The 17,260-nt window shown below is 43.8% G+C and overlaps 2 protein-coding genes across 4 annotated transcripts in view; both read right to left on the minus strand.

Moving 5' to 3' along the window:
* otud7b (OTU deubiquitinase 7B) overlaps window positions 1-3,458 on the minus strand; it is an 84,775-nt gene extending 81,317 nt beyond the window's left edge. For both annotated transcript variants that reach the window (XM_088905810.1, XM_088905809.1), the window contains exon 1: window positions 3,295-3,458. The gene's annotated coding sequence lies outside the window, so the exon portion shown is untranslated. The remainder of the gene's footprint in view (window positions 1-3,294) is intronic.
* A 3,887-nt stretch (window positions 3,459-7,345) lies between these two features.
* rbm8a (RNA binding motif protein 8A) lies at window positions 7,346-16,387 on the minus strand. Of its 2 annotated transcripts, none has more exons than XM_088905119.1 (6): window positions 16,302-16,387; window positions 15,029-15,088; window positions 13,583-13,660; window positions 13,139-13,275; window positions 11,954-12,090; window positions 7,346-8,363 (listed from the first exon to the last, which is right to left on the minus strand). In XM_088905119.1, exons 1-6 carry the CDS (start codon window positions 16,366-16,368, stop codon window positions 8,318-8,320), a joined length of 525 nt encoding a protein of 174 aa, XP_088761245.1. In that variant the 5' UTR covers window positions 16,369-16,387; the 3' UTR covers window positions 7,346-8,317. The 2 variants fall into 2 exon arrangements, with proteins under 2 accessions (XP_088761245.1, XP_088761246.1); XM_088905120.1 differs by having other exon boundaries at window positions 16,308-16,386.
* Between the last annotated feature and the right edge of the window lie 873 nt (window positions 16,388-17,260).

Consider the following 17,260-nt stretch of genomic DNA (forward strand, 5'->3'; position numbering starts at 1 on the left):
GCAACTCTAGTAAGCGCCACAGAGAAACCTGAAACCGACCTGCGCCAGACCCACGCTACCCTCCTCCCAGCCGGACACAGCGTGAGGAGACAGTATGACCTGCCTCACTGGACACGAGACTGGAGGAGCGCGGCTGGGGTCGCAGCTGAAAAAGCTCAGGTCCTCCGGGTACCTGCAGGTTAGAGACCGATTTGGCCTCTATAGCCAAATAACGAGGTCAATGAAGTCACCAAGGGGTGGAATGAAAATCGGGGTGACACTTGAGGACTCGAGCTGCCCATTCTGGGGTTCCTGTACCAACATCAAGACGATGAGCTGTACTGAGAGAGAGTCAGCTGCTCCTCGCCCAGGTGTAGGACTCCTGATACTAGAAAGACACCACGCACAGTAACCGCTCTGCCAGGCAGGCCCACCAGCACTGCAAGAACAGGCTCGTCCGCTTGCCCTAGTTTCTGCTTGGTGCACGCACAGGACATTATCCCTCACAAAAGACCCACAAATAAATAGCTGAATAATTCAGGCACGAGTGTAACCTGGCCCTTTTCTGTAGTGGTGATGTCCGGGAGGACTTTCCTGTGCCCTGGGTTGCTATGTGTACAGTAAGTGAGAAGGCGAGCCGTAGCTTCTGCTGGCTATAGCTAATAAAGCCTGGCACTTTTCCCACAGTCCGCCTTTGTAGTGCGGACAGGAATAATAAAGGAAAAGCTTATTTCACTTTTCATCGCTCTGAATCACAGCACATGAGAAGATCACTCTCGTGTTGAATATCAACACAGGGCTGCCCCCCCATAACATTTCCTGTTTCCAGATGATTCCTCTCCGTTTAAGATTATCGTGTGACGTGTGTTCTTGTCGGGGAACTTTTTTTTTCTCCCCCAATTCAAAAACACAGCAAAGCAATTCGGTATTTCCCTCAGCAGTCGCCCGGTTTCCCCCTTTTTCCTGACAGCATTTCTTCACCATGGCAACCGGCGCCATCGGCGTGGGGCTTCAGGACAAGTCTGGATACAGGTGTGTGTGTGTGTGTATACTGCCTTTGGTGCTCACAACATTTCTAATCGGAGAAGAACAGGCCGTCCAGCCCACAGTGCTCGTCAGCTCTCCACACTGTGAGCAATCCGAGGCAGCGTCACGCGTGGACGCGACAATCCCTCTGCAGCACGTGCGGGTAATCCACTCCTCCACAGTTTGACACAACACTGTGTCGAAAAAGATTCTCCTGGGGTTGTCGCGAAACCGCCCTCTATCGTGTGTCTAATTATATCCCCGCGTTGTGCTCACTGAGGGCAAGGTGAAATGACGACAGCGATAAATCCTGTTGATTCTTTTCAAACACTCGCAGACCTCAGTCACCTTTCCTCTCCATCTTTTCAGTCGCCGACTTTCTCCCCCCCATCCCCTGAGTAAAGTGAAGACCTGAATTACACGCATGGTGTGTGTAATAAACGTAATATCTCTAGGAAAACGGAAGGCAAGCCCTTCCTAACACGTAGCACACGATACTGCTTTCCTGTACGGTTCCTACTCTACCGACGGCTTGGATAAAGTCTAGAGCCCACTCTCTGAGTTACACAAATTAGTTGAAATAACACAAGACGCTGAGTAATGTCAGGTTATAGCATAGAAAATGAACGTGCGTGTGGGTGGCGGGGTAAAAGCTTCTTTAAACTTAGCTGCTGTTTGTTTTCCACTCTGTAAGTCTGCAGAGTTTTCTGCAAAAACAATACACTCTTTTTTTAAAGTCCTAGTCGTCTGCTCACCGCGCTTGTCCGTTAACTGCCGAGATCCAAACGGAACCGGCTCCACAATAACCGGCGAACAGCGCCGGTTAAAAACGAAGCGAGCAAAATGGCAACAGGAGCTTCAGAAAACGTGAGGTCCACGTTTTAGAAACGCATTTAGAAGTGGATGGCACTGCACACAACGACAACACAGATCCGTCTTTCAAACAAGGACACTTGGCATGGGATCGCCTTTTACAGAGCGACACCGACGTGTTTCTTGACGTGACCTTCTGCAGCATCACAAGCAGCAGAGCTCTCCTCGGGGAGAAACACAATCCAGACCGGGGGAACCAGACGATTCTGGCGCTGAATTCTGCTTTAAGGATTTAAGGAAGACCTTCATTCGGGGACACTCGAAGCCAAAGGACTGATGAGGCTGTCTCAGCTGTCACAGAAAGCTGAATAACATTTTTTGGCAAACGAGAATGATGTTGTTGTCTAGGATATTTTGCTGAACATGAGAATGTATGTCTGCGAGTTAAACGGATGTAGTAGTGTGTGTGTGTGGGGGGGTTGCACAGCTGTGTTAAGGCGGGGTTTGAATGGGATTCAGCCGCCAACATGTGAGACGTTGCTCTTCGTGTAGTTTCACAAAGTTTCCAAAGAGACAGGAAAACTGCGAAGTCCAACGTAGAGAATCAACCCAACACAAAACCAAGTATTTATACGTCAAGAGGGGAAAAAAACATGTAAAAACGTTTTTTTTTCTTTCAGCCTCCCGGCATCTTTGCCCTCGAAGTCTTGACAGCTCCACACCCACATGCTTGAGCCCGCAGTGCCAGCAAGGCCCCTAGCCGCAATGAGTGAGGGGGGTCAGGGGTCACCCCCACTTTCCTCCACCCTGTGGAGACCCTTAATTCACCGAGCACCCCTCACATGCGGATGAAGCGCACAGCTTTGGTCTGTGTGTTTTTGAGAAATGAACTTAGCTGTTCATACCGCATCCATTCCCGGGTCAAACAACGGTCCTGGACTTCCATCAACAAACTGAGCGTGCACGCATGTGGGTTTTTTTCAATAACTTTCAGATACTTTTGATATCGAGGCCATCCCGTCGAATCGGGGCCCAAGTTGACTGGAGAAGTTAAAATAATTTCGCTCCCTTATACATGAAGCCTAACCAGCCACGATTTCAGCCACGTAACCGCATCGTGGGATTCGTGATTCGTGCGCGGCTATTGTGTGCAATTCCCCGCACGCTGGCTTCTCAACTCGGCGCTCACATCCGCGGCACCGCACTCGGGTTTCGGCGTCCCCCAGCCCAAAGCTGGCTGGAGGTGTCCTCCGGCCGCAGCCGGAGACCCCGAGCGGCTCCGCGGCCGGGTCAGCCAGCCCGCTGCCCGCTGCCCCGGCCGGCTCGCCCGGCTCAGCCCACCGCCGGCGCCGTGCAAGCCGAGCCGAGCTTGCCCTCCCCGTCCGACAGCTGCCCGGGAGCCGGGTGCGGGTTTCAGACGCTGGTGAAAAATGTCTCAACTCTCGGGTCTGCAGCGCACAACTACTCTCCTCTTACCTTCCAGGGCCGCCGCAATGTCTGGCTCATCCCTTGGTCCGTTACTCCGGGGGGAATTTTCTCTGTAACTCCAAACCCAAGAGACGTGTATACACCCACCGGGTACCAATTCCAACGTATTACAAGCAAGACTCGAAAAGAGCGTACAGTAAATTCACACTCACTCACATCAACAACAACAATGTCAACCAGACGCGGTTTCATCCCGCCCACCTAGCCTGCCGCTTTGGCCAATCCTCAGCGAGCGGGCTTTTGATTGCCATGCAGAGCGACCAATACATGGCCAAAGCCAGCACAAACCCCGCCTACAGCTTGAGATACAGCCCAATCGTGGAGCGGAAGCTCGGTGATAGACAGGGGATTGGAGGGCGATAGACGTGACGTCACCGGGGAGAAGGTTAGACTTCAAGCACGCAGGGAGGGTATCAACGCGGTGATTGGCTGGATAAGGGAGGAGACGCGAAAGCGCTTTCCGGGTGGACCAATCAGCGCATCGGGGTGACCCCGAGTGACCATGACGGGCCGCGGAGAGCCGCGAGGAGCTGGATTACTCATGCCGTGAATTCATCGGCCCGGCGGGGAGTGATGCGAGTATGATGTCATCGTTTGCGGTAATTCTGAGAAGGGACGTCTTAATGAACCGACTTGAACAAACGATTCATCTCAACCAGAAGTTTGTAACAATAGTAACGGCGGTTTATTCACCACAGTAATAAGTTTACAAAGTGAAACGTCCGAAGCGTGGCCAGTTCAAATACATTGATCCATACATTTTCAGTCATGACCCTCTGAGGGTCGTGGCGAATTTACATATACCCTGCAAAACAAATTATTATTCTTACATATATGGACTTCAATTTGACTAAATACGCTACGGACACTAAGCATAAACAGTGATCACCATCCATGTGTGTTTTCAGAAAAATCAAGCGCGGGGTTTGGATATGGGGAGGCATGGTAGCTCAGTTCCTGTGGTGCTCTCTGCATGGAGTTTGTGTGTTCATCCCATGTTCACAGGAACCCTCTGGGTGCCCTGGTTTCTTCCCACAGTTCAAAAACATGCTGGTTAATTGGCTTCTGTAAAAACTAGCCTGTGTGTGTGTGTGTGTGTGTGAGAGTGATGTGATGATGATGTGATGATGATGTGATTTTGGATCTGTATTAATTGCTTTTCACACATTCAGATTAACTGATCATTCCTAACCAACTGTAGTGCTCTGTAGTGACTCTGTTCAAGATGCATAAATAATACATCACTTCATTAGTGAGAGAGTTGCTTGTGAGCTGCCAACGAGGTTATTTGACCTTATCAAGAAAGGAAAACACAGAAAGGAAGTAGCTTGGCCCCCTTATCAAGAGAACACACTCGTCATGCCGGTGTGCTGGAGGCTGGGCTGTCCCTCAGCTGGGCTCGGCAGCAGCCAAGCCCCATGAATCGTGGGTGTGTAGTCTGCCCCAGCAGCCGTCCGACACTGGTGCAGATCTGCTGGGTGCAGTGCGAGGGTCTGGGCAGACAGGTTTGATCCAGGAAGGGGAAATCCTAGTCCTTGAAGCCCAGTGTTTTGGCAGGTTTTCATTCCAACTCAGATATTAACAACCTGAATTAGCTCATAGCTCGTTACACAGTTGGACCAGTTTCGCAACTTCGCCCAGCTCTACAAGTGCTGACTATACAGCCTGCCAAAACACCAAGCCTCCAGGACCAGAACTGCCCATCCCGGGCCTAGACACACCGGAGCTCCCCCTGCCTGCGCTGCTACATCGTTCAGGTCCTGGAAGCTCACTTGTCCTGCAGACTCATCATGACTTTCCAAAATCACAGCAGGACAGCACACACCCTCACACTGATCTTGTAACACTGATGAAAATGTGCCAGACTAAAAAAAACTGAAAAACTGGAAGGTGAGCAGGATGTCGTCTCAGAGAGCAGGCATCGTGCACGACCTCGTGCTGGCCCAGGCTGTGTGAGGGAATGGGACAGAATCTCACAAGACCCCCAGCGCACCTCGGAGCACAGCACGTGTTCCACAGGCACAGCTTGCATTGCTTCCAGCAGTGCAGTCCCTCCTAACCTCTTTCACAGCAGACCACCTGCTGAGGAGAAATGTTTATCAGGATAATGAATTCACCCATATAGCATCTGCTCAATAACATGTCAGTGCACCTGCTGCAAACAAGACTTGTCGCTTTACTCGGGACTTTGTGAATTTGTTAAATTAAAATCTGCCTTTGATGTTCAGTAACTAAAACTGTAAAAATTCGGAGAGCTTATATCACTGGGAAACAAGTGCTCCTTGTTTATTGTAGTTTTTTTACAATCACTTATTTCTGACCCTAGAATTGCTGTGACTTAACACGTTTGTGTTTATCCGATTTCCATTCTGTTTTTACTTTCTGAACTATTTTTGCAGACACCCGCAGAACTGCGTTAAAATCGTGAGCAAGGCAGCAAACAGGAGGAGATATTCTGTTTACACTGCTGTATTAATCCAAGGGAATCTGCTTTAACTGTGGAACAGGGAGCCTTGTTTTAGAATCTCACCCTTTCGGTAATGAAGTGCAGCTTCTTTGTCATCTTGAATCTGCAACCTCTTCACTTTCACTTGCGTTGACAGGACTTGGTTTCCCCAATCGAATTGGGTATCAAGGTTTTGGTGCATAAAATTCTCTTTCCTCCTCCGCGCAAGAATAGAGTTCTTGCTCTATATCATATCAATTTGTATATCATCTTTCTTCAAGGTCGAGACTCCGTCATCGTTAAATATTTACGGAGTGTGAGAACCCAGAGAGACAGGAGACTTGCAGTGGGTCAAAGAGTGCTGATCTGTTGGGAGAGTGTCGACATGCACTACCTCATTGAGCCAGAAAACTCCAGCCCATCATCATGCGCCCCTGGAATCAAGCAGAGACTGCCCAGCCGGGACCTGCCTGCCTGCCCATGTTCCACAGCTCAGCAGCTCACGTGGTTCAGCTGAGAGAAAGCAGTGCTGCCTCTCCACAGTCACAGAGCCGCAGCCTGAATGGAACACCTCCTGGTCACCCCTTTATCTCAGCTGGACCACTTATGCAGTCCTACGTAACTCCCACTTTCTTTTACATGAGAATTGGCGTAGTGTAGGGCAAGCATTTCTTGACAAAAAAAGAATGCAGGGTAGTAGTTCAGTGTATGTGAAGTATTTGTTTCACAACTTCACAAAATGAAACTGTGTACAAGTGTGTTAAAAGCATCTCTCAACCTGATATCAATAGATGCATTACTACCATAGCATAACTCTATCATAACACAAATAGATGAGTTTTTTCACATTAGTTTTAGACAGCAATGCTTCAGACTATGTTGGTGTTACACATACGAGAAGGAAAATCATTTGGTGTTTAAACTAAATCCACTTAGCAAGTTGTTAGTCTCTTTAAGGATTGTCATGCAATTACACAGTTTCCTGGCAACCCACAGAACAGTTAAGAAAGTGTCTGCTGCAGAACCATTGGTTGCGATATAACAGCACAAGGCTGCTTGCAGCAATTCACACATTGTTGGGGACAATTTAGGACAGAGGAGAGAGCCTAAAAAAAGACCTGGCAAATTAATGCTAAGCAGCTAACAGAGAACGTCTTGAACTTTGGAGTTGACCACTTCCAAAAATAAATCACGTTTGTGTGTCTGCATTTTAAGTGCTGTATTTTAATGCCCCCTGCTGGACAAAACCTGCAAACACCAAAATCTCAACTACAACACAAAAAAATGATCAAAATTGGTCCCACAACCTCAATGTTTTATTTTGAAGATGACTAAAAAAACTTGTTAGACTACATTGTATATGAAATTCATTATGTCCCTGATATCAGACATTTTTCCTGTTAAGCATTGCTCTTAAAAACGTGAACAGTGTCAATTCATTTTTCAGAAGACCTGCATGAATGCTACTGGACTGATTCACTGTACACAATATTAAAGCAAACTATAGTGCAGTTTTACTTCTGCCATTTATAAATGAAAGCAAGGCTTACAGTATAACTTCTCCATAATACTCCTTAGAAGGGAAACACCAAATCACTATATAAATTCCTTTATTGTTGACAATGTAAAATGAGCAGGTTACACAGTGTGCTATACACATTTTCCATAATCTCTACATGGAAATACCTTTTCATACTGAAATTATAAAAAGTGTTGAAAAAACATTTCACATAAAGCAGGAGGCAACAAAATAAAGCATTTTGGAAAAATGTATACAACAGTTCTTCAGCTTTCATTGAAAATGAATGCGCTTAAAAACCGCAAAAATAAAAGTCTCAATGTACTGATTTAAAAATAGCAGATACTACCAGAATATCAGAAATCCCCAGTCTGATGAATGACCACACTCTCGGACACAGGAAATGTCAAAGTCAGAAGGCATTCCCATCCATTGGCAGAACAATTTTCAATATCGATCCTGACCGAAAACTAAGATGTTTCAGTTCACACACTACGAACACAACCCTCATTTCAACCTCAGTTAAAAATTAGATGGGAAATATTTGTAGCCCAGTCCCATTTCCTTATTGTAACACCACCCCCATTTAAGATTTCTCGCAGATGGCAGACATGAAGAGAGGAATAAAAGCTGTTCCCTCTTTGATCCAAGTTGGCAAAGCATGCTCTCCTTGATGCACTGGAAGTCACTAGTAATCAGCGAGGGGACAGTCATCAGTGGCACGTTGAGGAAACTAGATGCATGTGATGTAGCTACTGCATTTTATACAAATTGTAGCCTCTTGTATTCACACATCACCTAATTAACACCTCCACCTGCCATCCACACACAGCAAGGACGAGATTAAAAACTGCTGCACAACAAATTACAAATAAACTTCAGCTTTTAATTCCGATTTCCACCACTTCGCACACTCAAACTACCGAGAGCATTCTCCTGCATAAAAAATACAAAAACCCATAAAAGGTTAAGTAGGACATTTAATATACCAAAACCAACGTAAAACGAAGAAGGAAAACTAAGGAAAGTGGAGGTAAAACTGTCACTCAGCGCCGTCTCCTGTCAGGACTTCTGCTTCTTCTCCTTCCACCCCTGTGAGAAAAGACAAAAAACATTCCAGTTCTGTGCTGCAACTGAGCGCCAAGAAAGTGACACTTTTTAGCACCACACTGACTCTGACTGGATTCCTTTCAGCTGCTTCTACAGAGTGAGGACCAATGACAGACAAAATGTACCTAAAAGTGAAAATCCATTAATAAAAATATCAAGTCTCAGATGTCTAAAGACTGTGTGCTGCACAGGCTGGTAACCTGACTGACAGCCTGCAAGTAGAAATATCAGGCAATGCAGTACTGCTGGCCAGGGTGACAGGGAGCAGAGTAAGCCCCCCCCCCCCGAAAAGGGCAACAAAGCCCTTGTCTAAATAAGGAGGGGGGGCAAAATCTTAAATCTAAACCTCAGGGTCCTAATAGGATTAACTATGCATTTATCCCGATGGCTCAGCCACTAATTTGTTGCTTAATGACACTAATTTCATATCTCAAAACCCAAAGCCGCTAAAGCTTTGCCATCTGGCAATTTTGTACCCGTTTAGAGAGGAACTGCAACACTATTTTTATATTTCAGGGTTAAAAAGAACCAGTATCGATGAGTGCATTTCAAACCAAATTTAAAATGCACTCATCAACACTGGTTCTTTTTAACCCTTAAAATGATTTGTAAAGCCTCCAATTTATATTGAAAAATAGACAAAATTTCCAGGGACGTGCCGTGCAATATTCTGCAATTCAGAATGAGGCAACAAAACATTGGATGAGATGAAGCAGCCCTATTACCTTGTAAACAAGCAGGCTTGTCAATACATCTTTTAATCCAGCGGAAATATTGCTCTCAACTTCGAGATGCCGACAAATACTCTCGTAACTCTGCCTGCAGATCACTTTGGAACATTTCTGCAGGGAACTGTCTGCTGCAGAACCGGTACTTATTCGCTCGTAGATCTCAGTAAATTAGTCATTACAGTGACTAGTGAGCAGGAAGGGCCGCATCAGGTCAATTCATGGGAACTCTCGCTCTCGCCCTTGGAGACCAGGGGGTTACAACAATACGGTGACTTACAGTACTTTCACAAAAATCACGATTCTGTGCTTAACTTGAAATTTGCAAGTTTTTTCTAATGAATTCATCGTGTTACCGAGATTTAATAACCAGTCTGTGAAATTGGGACTGCAGTTCCCCTTTAATGTTGTGCAACTCTGAAGCGCATTAGACCAAGAACCACTGGGGAAAATTAGGTCAGCGATGTAACAGAGTCGAGGTTCACTGTGGATCTGAAGGCCATGCGGCCCTCGAGGACAAGGGTTTGAGATCTGGAACAGGTTCAGAGTCCTTCATGTGAAGCAGGTCTTGTTGAAACAAGGAAGATTCAGATTAACATGACCTGGTTTTAAGACACATCCTGGGTGGGGGGGGGGAGTGCAACTCTAGCGATAAGCAAAATAACACTTCAAGAACTGTCAGATGGACAAAGTTAGCTGTGCTAGTCAATGTAGGGGAATACAGGTCTCTAACTTGGCACAGCTTGGATTTAAAACCTGCTTTCTGTGCTGAATATTTAAAAAGACTACTTAAAACCTACAAAATTATCATTTAGAATTATAAGAACCAATATAAACCCATTAACTACTGTCATGCTTCCTGTCGGCATTGACAGGACAAAAAGTGCTACTGGGATTTTGTAATGAAACCACCCCATAACAACAGCTCAAAGGCAAAAGCACAGTTTGTAATAGTCACCAACACCTGACCAACACAAGGCAATGAAGCTACTGTGTATGCAAAACCTGCACCGTGGTACATCATTCTTCTTTAGTTTCCTTAGTGAACTTAAAAAAACAAAAACAGAAACCAAAACTATATTCTGTAATGAGCATTTCACCAGCAGGTCCTGCTTTTCTCTATGAGTAACATACCGCTTACTGCGCTATGTAGTCAACGCCTTCTAAACATTATATAGTTAAATAAAACTCTGAAAATTAATCCTTCCTCAGATTTTGTTCCAAAAGCCGCACAATAACCTACTTTTACTAAAAAGCTATAAGATCTGGTTGTTCCTCCTCTCGCTGTCAGTGCAAACTGTACCAGAGTGCTGAAGTAGCAGAGATACAGTAAGGAGAGTGATGAGCACATTAAAAAATAAAATGCTTTCTGAAAGAATCACATTAACTGCAAACTTTGTTGAAAATTTAATGAAGTGACATAAGAACACTGCCTAAACTATATAAAAAGAGAGTTACAACTAGTGCTGGGCGATAAGTCGATAACGATAATTATCGCAATATAATTTTCCTCGATATAATTTTAACAAAAGTTCGATAAATGTTCAATATATATGTTTATGCTTCGCGCATCATATGCGCATGCGCACAAAATACTGCGCGTGCGTGTTGCAGACCGGGCAGCTGACGTGGTGGTGTTTACCCACACGGTGGTGGCTGACAGGATTGTAGTCAGAGTGGAGAAATGAGCGACACTGAAGTACATGTAGTGCTGCCAACGACCAGCTCGAAGGACGATGACATCGTCGACAGAAAAGGTCATTCAACTTCGGTCATTTGGAGATATTTTGGCTTTTTATGATCAGACATAAAACAGAGCACTATAAACTTTGCAGTCTGTCTGACCCATCTTCTATGTGTGTTTTATCACACTGCAGTATTTAAATTTTCTATTAAGATATTTATTTTGTAAATTTTACTCATGCATATTTTGACATAAAAAAAGACTTGAATACTCTCTACCTCAGATTTGTTTAATGTTTCTGCTGTTTGGCAAGTGTTTGTTGTGTTCTTAAAATAAAGAGTTGTTTAATTTACCAATTAACTGTCTGGTTTCTTCCACTTTCACTCAGGAGAAAAAATCTGCCTTTAAACTTGAAAGAAATAATGATTGGACATTTATCATGATAATTATCGATATCGACTGATATGAAAATTTTTATCGTGATGTTTTTTTGCCATATTGCACAGCCCTAGTTACAACACTGCTATATTTGGCTGCATACTGTTTAAAAAGCAATACCACATTACCAATCCTGCACTAAATCATTTCGATAATGAGAAGAGATTTGTCAGCATAATTAAAAAAAATGTTTTTAATACATTTTAAAACTTATTTAGTAATAAGGTCTTAGTAATAAATAAGTCTTAAAACATTTGTATTAAAACAATATTGAAATATTTTTTTCAATTTAGTCATAAGGTCTTAGCACTACATTGCCCAATTCTACTGCCTTTGTCTCCCACAACCACAAAATGCTTCTTCAAGCTCCACCTTTCCTATTCTCTATTTGTATCTCACGGTTTTGTCTGCATCTAACACTTGTCTACATTAAATCTCTGACAGATAGCTGCCCATTTTGGAATCCATCTAAATAATGTTGAATGTCCTTCGTGGTATCTAGGAGGAGGAGTATCCTGTCAATGTGACACTACAAACCTGCCTAGTTTACTCTCAGTACTATAATAAGTCAGTTATATCAATTAGGACGAGCAGCAACCCTCGTGTGGATCCCCAATTCAGGTATTCCCTGGTTAAAGCTTTCCTGCTCTGGTCTATTCGCCACATCACCACCGCTACCCTGCGGCCCACACGGGTGGGAGCCAGCCTACGGAGACACTGACCTCCTCTTGCTCTTCGGTGGGCCCCGGACGAAGGCCCAGTCCACGCTGATGGGCTGGCCCATCAGGTCCTGACTGTTCAGCCCTTCCATGGCTGCCTGAGCCTCTTTGTAGGTTTCATACTCCACCAAGGCGTAGCCCTGCAAGAGAATGGAAATCCCATTTGATTACACCCCATCGTGGTGTGCCCCAGTTTCTTCTTCAAATACCACTAGGTAAACAGTATCAAACATGTTTGCTTGTGCTGTAAGAAACCCCAAGCAGGGTAGAAATTGGTGAAGGCCACCCAATAAACAAAATACTTCTGATAAGGATGACATTCATTTCATACAACATGGGAGATGAGGCTCAGAGATACCACGTCACCAGCCTGTGAAAATGCCAGACTATTTTACTTTTCTAAAGAGACTATTAGTGAAAAATTACCACAAAAGTTTAAAAATCAACATTAACACTGGATCCAAGTATTACAGCGCAACAACGTGAAGAAATTATGCATCAAATATTTTTTAACGTCAGAAAAATAGTTTCATGATTAAGACAGAATAAAGCAATTCTTCCCATTTGTTTGGACATTAATACAGCTCATGGTTAATCATACTTCCAAATCAATGAAAAAATGAATACTGAGCTCCACATAAGGAGCTTAAAAAATTACAAAACCTCCCGCAAGGTACATGTCCTGTGGAATAAGCTGAATTATACCACGCACAAAATAAACAATATTCTAAACTTATTCCAAGTATGTTTGAGTGCCGTCTAACTTATGAGACTAGTGACCGTTTGCTCAAAAAAAGCATTCAGTATTTATTTTATCACTGAAATCAAGACTGGCTGTTTAAAGCTCACAAAGGACGATGACCCAAATCTGCCCTGTTATATACTGCACAGTTTAGGAACAGATCATGTTTTTCAGTACTGACGTTGCTTAACGTTATGAAGAATTAAAATGTCCCAAATGACTAAGACATCACATCTAAAAGTAGGGACACTAAACCTCAAACAGGGCCTCACATTAAATTTGTTCAGTACCTTCCTCAAACTCAAGATACAATGTCAAATGAAGGGGACATTTCACATTAAGGCATGTTCTGCAACTAGACAGTTGGTGGTTGAATCAAAAACCTGGAAAAAAAGAAAAATGTGCCTTCAATCTAGGCTTATAGAAAAAAGAGCGAGGTTGGTTACCTTAAGGTAGCCCGTCCTCCGGTCCAAATTCAAGTGCAAGTTCTTGATTTCTCCGAACTCTGCAAATTTGTCATGGATGTCCTCTTCTGTGGCTTCTTCATGGACTCCTGTCACAAACAGGATCCAGCCTTCGACAGCTGTAAACAGAGGAACACTGTTACACCTTTTCAGTACAGGAAGAAGCGTGTAGTTAACATCTCATCAGTTCAAAGCTGTTATACTTTGAAATGACCTCTCTTCATTCAAAGGGCGATAGAGGTCTGAACAAACCCCTCAGCAGTGCTGTTAAAGCCAATTCCATGAAACCCTTCAAGAAACGTTTGGATATGGGCTTCAGATGAACCACCTATTAACTAGAAACCTAACTAGAATAATAGGCCTAACTTCCTCTCGTCTTTAATGCTTCTGATCTTGCACAGTACTGGGGATACACTCTGTACTTACATCTCTGAGGTCCTGGTTCATCACCATCCTGCTCAACTGTATCATAGTCCTCTCGCACCCGGGACCGCGCCCCCTCCTCTGTGGAAAAGTACACCAACAGTAACACAGCTCTGAACCCCAATCAAAGTCAGGACATCAAATCATTACATTAGGCTAGTGTACAATTAAGAAGGGTTTCTTAATTTCAGGGGTATTTAAGAAATACCAGCCCCAAGCTCTATTTCAGGTGAGCAGAGACCAGCACAAATACATCCACTGGCCAAAACATTAACCAGTTCAATCATGTTAGGTCTCTTTCATCAGCAAGAACATTTTGAACATGGCTACGAGTTGCAAATTCTTTGTGCTGAAATAAATTGTGAAATTGTGAAGTTTCAGTTCATTAGTAATCTGCAAGTTCTAATTTCTGCATTAAGCGCAGATTCAGAAGGATGGTATTTTTACAGAACAGTAGGACCATGATACAAACTGCCAATCCGTGCTGTAGAATTTATTCAGAGTTAACAAGTTTTAGAAATACATTATATTTTGCAGTGAGAAAAAATTCCTAGCAAGATGGAAAAGCATGATACAGGATACAGTTTATCGCCCCCACACTCTATATGCTTGAAGAATAGATAGACTGTACTTCAGTAATTAAAAAAGCCTAATGAGCAGCCATTTAGATAGAAAACTAGTAAAACAATTAAACTTATGTTGGTAATGCACCCGACTTGCTGAAAACAGGCATTTAGCAGTTGTAATCTTTATTTTCCATGTATTTAATGCAGTATGGCAACATTATCACCATCCATCTTGGCAATACACTTTTATAAAAAGATGCAATTGGCACATCAAATTTGTAAAGGTCTCTTTTTTAGAAGTCTTAATTTAGATCTACACTTGCACAAAAATATATGAATATCTACAAAAGAGCTGAATTGTTTGTCAGATAGACTGCCACAGCCACTAGCTTTTCCTGCAAAGGGGTGCTCCAAATACAAATCATTCCTGTACACCTTCACTGGGAGCTGGGATTGTTGCTAAACATGCTTAAGTGTGCTGGAGCCGTGTGATCAAACCAAAAGGAGGCTCCAGTCCGGTCCTGCATGTCCAAGGCCCTCCGGGTTTTCTTGTTCTCTTTAGCTCCTCAATAAGCTTGTTAAAACCTAGAGATCTAGTAGCAGTGGTCAAAGTGGACACCTCAAGATTGTATTCCATTGGAAAATCATTCCAGGCTGAATTTCACTGGCTAATAGTTAACTAAAAGTTCAAGAACATATATTTATTTTCCACATCAACATTTTTCCAATAATAATAAACTTTGTTATATAGCACCTTTAAAAGTAACTTCTCCAGGTTACTCATTTAATCACCGATGACAAAACAGCCAGAAGCTCTCATTTCCAGCTCAACCTAGAAATCCATCTGTACAGCTGCCAACATGCTTCCACAACACAGACTCACCTGATCCGAACCCTCTGCCTTTTCGCTTCTTTGCCTTTTCCTTTAACTTATGGATGCTTTCTGAAAAAGAAGAAGACAGTACAGTGGCTGTTAGCTGTGCACTTGTTGAAGACGTCTATACAGAGGTCAAAACAGAAGATGTCAATAGAACCAGACAAGTGCTGAGATGCATCAGACTGGTGCATATGTCCTTCCAGCACCTCCTCAGACTTAACTTTTTGCTCTCCATTCATTGACAAAATGTTACTTTTTGAGGCTAGCACAAAGTGTGTTCCCATTGTGCTACTGTTGAATTTGATATGGTCACTGTCGAATCTGATATGCTATGATTTATTTGATCTAATTGGGAATTACACACTTTGCCCAGCTAAGATTGTATCTTTTTAAGCTTCTCTGATTGTAAACTGACATGGACAAAGACAACAGCAACAGTCCCATCGTAGCAAACCATGCAGACAGCTGGCTCAACGAAAAAGCAGATGATTTTATTCTATATAATTTAATTCTATACCAAATAGCCAACGTTACATTCTCTGTTACATTACAGTTATTCTCTGTAACAACACAGAACTAGTGATCCCCTCATCGTTAACCCTTCTTCACGACGCCGCTCTACTAAAAACTATAAAGGCGGTCGCCGATCTGCTGTATTGATCGTGGTTACAGCAATCCCCCCCACGGCGGCATCAGCAATTCTGCATCGTTAATGGACTCCAGTCGGATCAGAGGACTATGGGTGAACCGTGTGGGAAATACTGTTAAACAGGACCCTGCACCCTGATGGCGCCCAGGCCCGAGTCAAACCCGGGCCTCCCCTGCGGCTCCCATGCCCGTCTCCCTGCGGCCTGGCAAGCGTATTTCGCTCTGGACGATGAGCAAAGGTAAATATTTTAACAGCCGCAATGGCTGAACCTCAGCACATCCACAGAACCCAAGCGGAGCTTACAGACCGCCCTACAAGCCAACAGCGAAAATTACTCTGCGTGTAGGAAATAACGGAGGGCAGAGACACAGCAAAACCGCGAACAAAAATGGTTATAAGGGCCGTTAATAAAAATAGTTGCACCCCCGGTCACCCATAAGCGAATAACTACAAAATTACATTCAAACCAAACCAGATCCAGACAAACATTGTGGCTCATTTGTACACTGCTGAACTATCTTTTGCCGAAAAATAACGTTTACAGCGGGCTATACCTAAGAAAAAAAGATGAACCGACTGCTCTTATTTTAAACTACTCTGTGGTCCGCGGAAAGGTATTTTAAATTTTACCATCACCATCCTCATCCATAGGAAAATCCTCGCCCCCAGCTTCATGTAGGTCCAGGACGTCCGCCATCTTCTCTGCCGTGTGTGGAAAGACGTGCGAGACCGGAAGCGCGTCACTTTCTTTAAGCGCCAACGGAAGAAATCGCGGAGAGGCGAGTCTGCGGCCATTTTGAGGAGGTCTGTAAACCCCACGCGTGAGGTCAAACGTCGACGGAACAAAAGACGGTGTGCCGTTGGTTTAAATGTGTTTATTTTTATAAGTGAAGATTCAAATGTTTTATCACGCATATAAGTTATGAAATTAAAAAATACCAACTTAAAAGTAATTTTAAAGCATCATTATTGCCTTTTCTCACACAAGGGTTTAATAATAAAAATAAAACCCTTACTTATATGGCACCTTTAAAATTAACTTCCCAAAGAACTTTACAGTAAGAAAAAAGTTTACAAGGAGAAGACGTAACAAAATTGGCAAAACATAAATCAAGGATTTTTAATCGAAATGCAGAATGCAGGGGAATATGCAAGGGCAAAGAAAGAATGATTACATTAAGCCTTTCTGAAGAAGAAGGTGTTGAGCCTTGATTATAAAGCGCTCAGGGAATGTGACTCTGGTATCCTTGGGTATAGAGGGAGATACCAGCAGCCATATCACCCTGCAACTCACAACTGGCAGCCCACTGAAGCTCAGCAGATGTGAGCCTGGTCAGTACCTGGATGGGAGACCTCCTGGGAAAAACTAAGGTTGCTGCTGGAAGAGGTGTTAGTGGGGCCAGTAGGGGGTGCTCACCCTGCAGTCCATGTGGGCCCTAATGCCCCAGTATAGTGACAGGGACACTATACTGTAAACAGGTGCTGTCTTTCGGATGAGATGTAAAACCGAGGTCCTGACTCTCTGTGGTCAAAAATCCCAGGGCGTTTCTCGAAAAGAGTAGGGGTGTAACCCTGGTGTCCTGGTCACA

Source organism: Atractosteus spatula, chromosome 25, assembly GCF_055471065.1.
Source record: "Atractosteus spatula isolate fAtrSpa1 chromosome 25, fAtrSpa1.hap1, whole genome shotgun sequence".
NCBI lineage: Eukaryota > Metazoa > Chordata > Actinopteri > Semionotiformes > Lepisosteidae > Atractosteus > Atractosteus spatula.

Excerpts from the sequence above, each read along its gene's own strand:
- rbm8a (XM_088905119.1), bottom strand. The coding sequence starts at position 16,368 with ATGGCGGACGTCCTGGACCTACATGAAGCTGGGGGCGAGGATTTTCCT. Across the intron at positions 15,089-16,301 it reads TATGGATGAGGATGGTGATG|AAAGCATCCATAAGTTAAAG; the intron begins GTAAAATTTAAA and ends CTTCTTTTTCAG. Across the intron at positions 13,276-13,582 it reads TGAACCAGGACCTCAGAGAT|CTGTCGAAGGCTGGATCCTG; the intron begins GTAAGTACAGAG and ends CTCTGTTTACAG.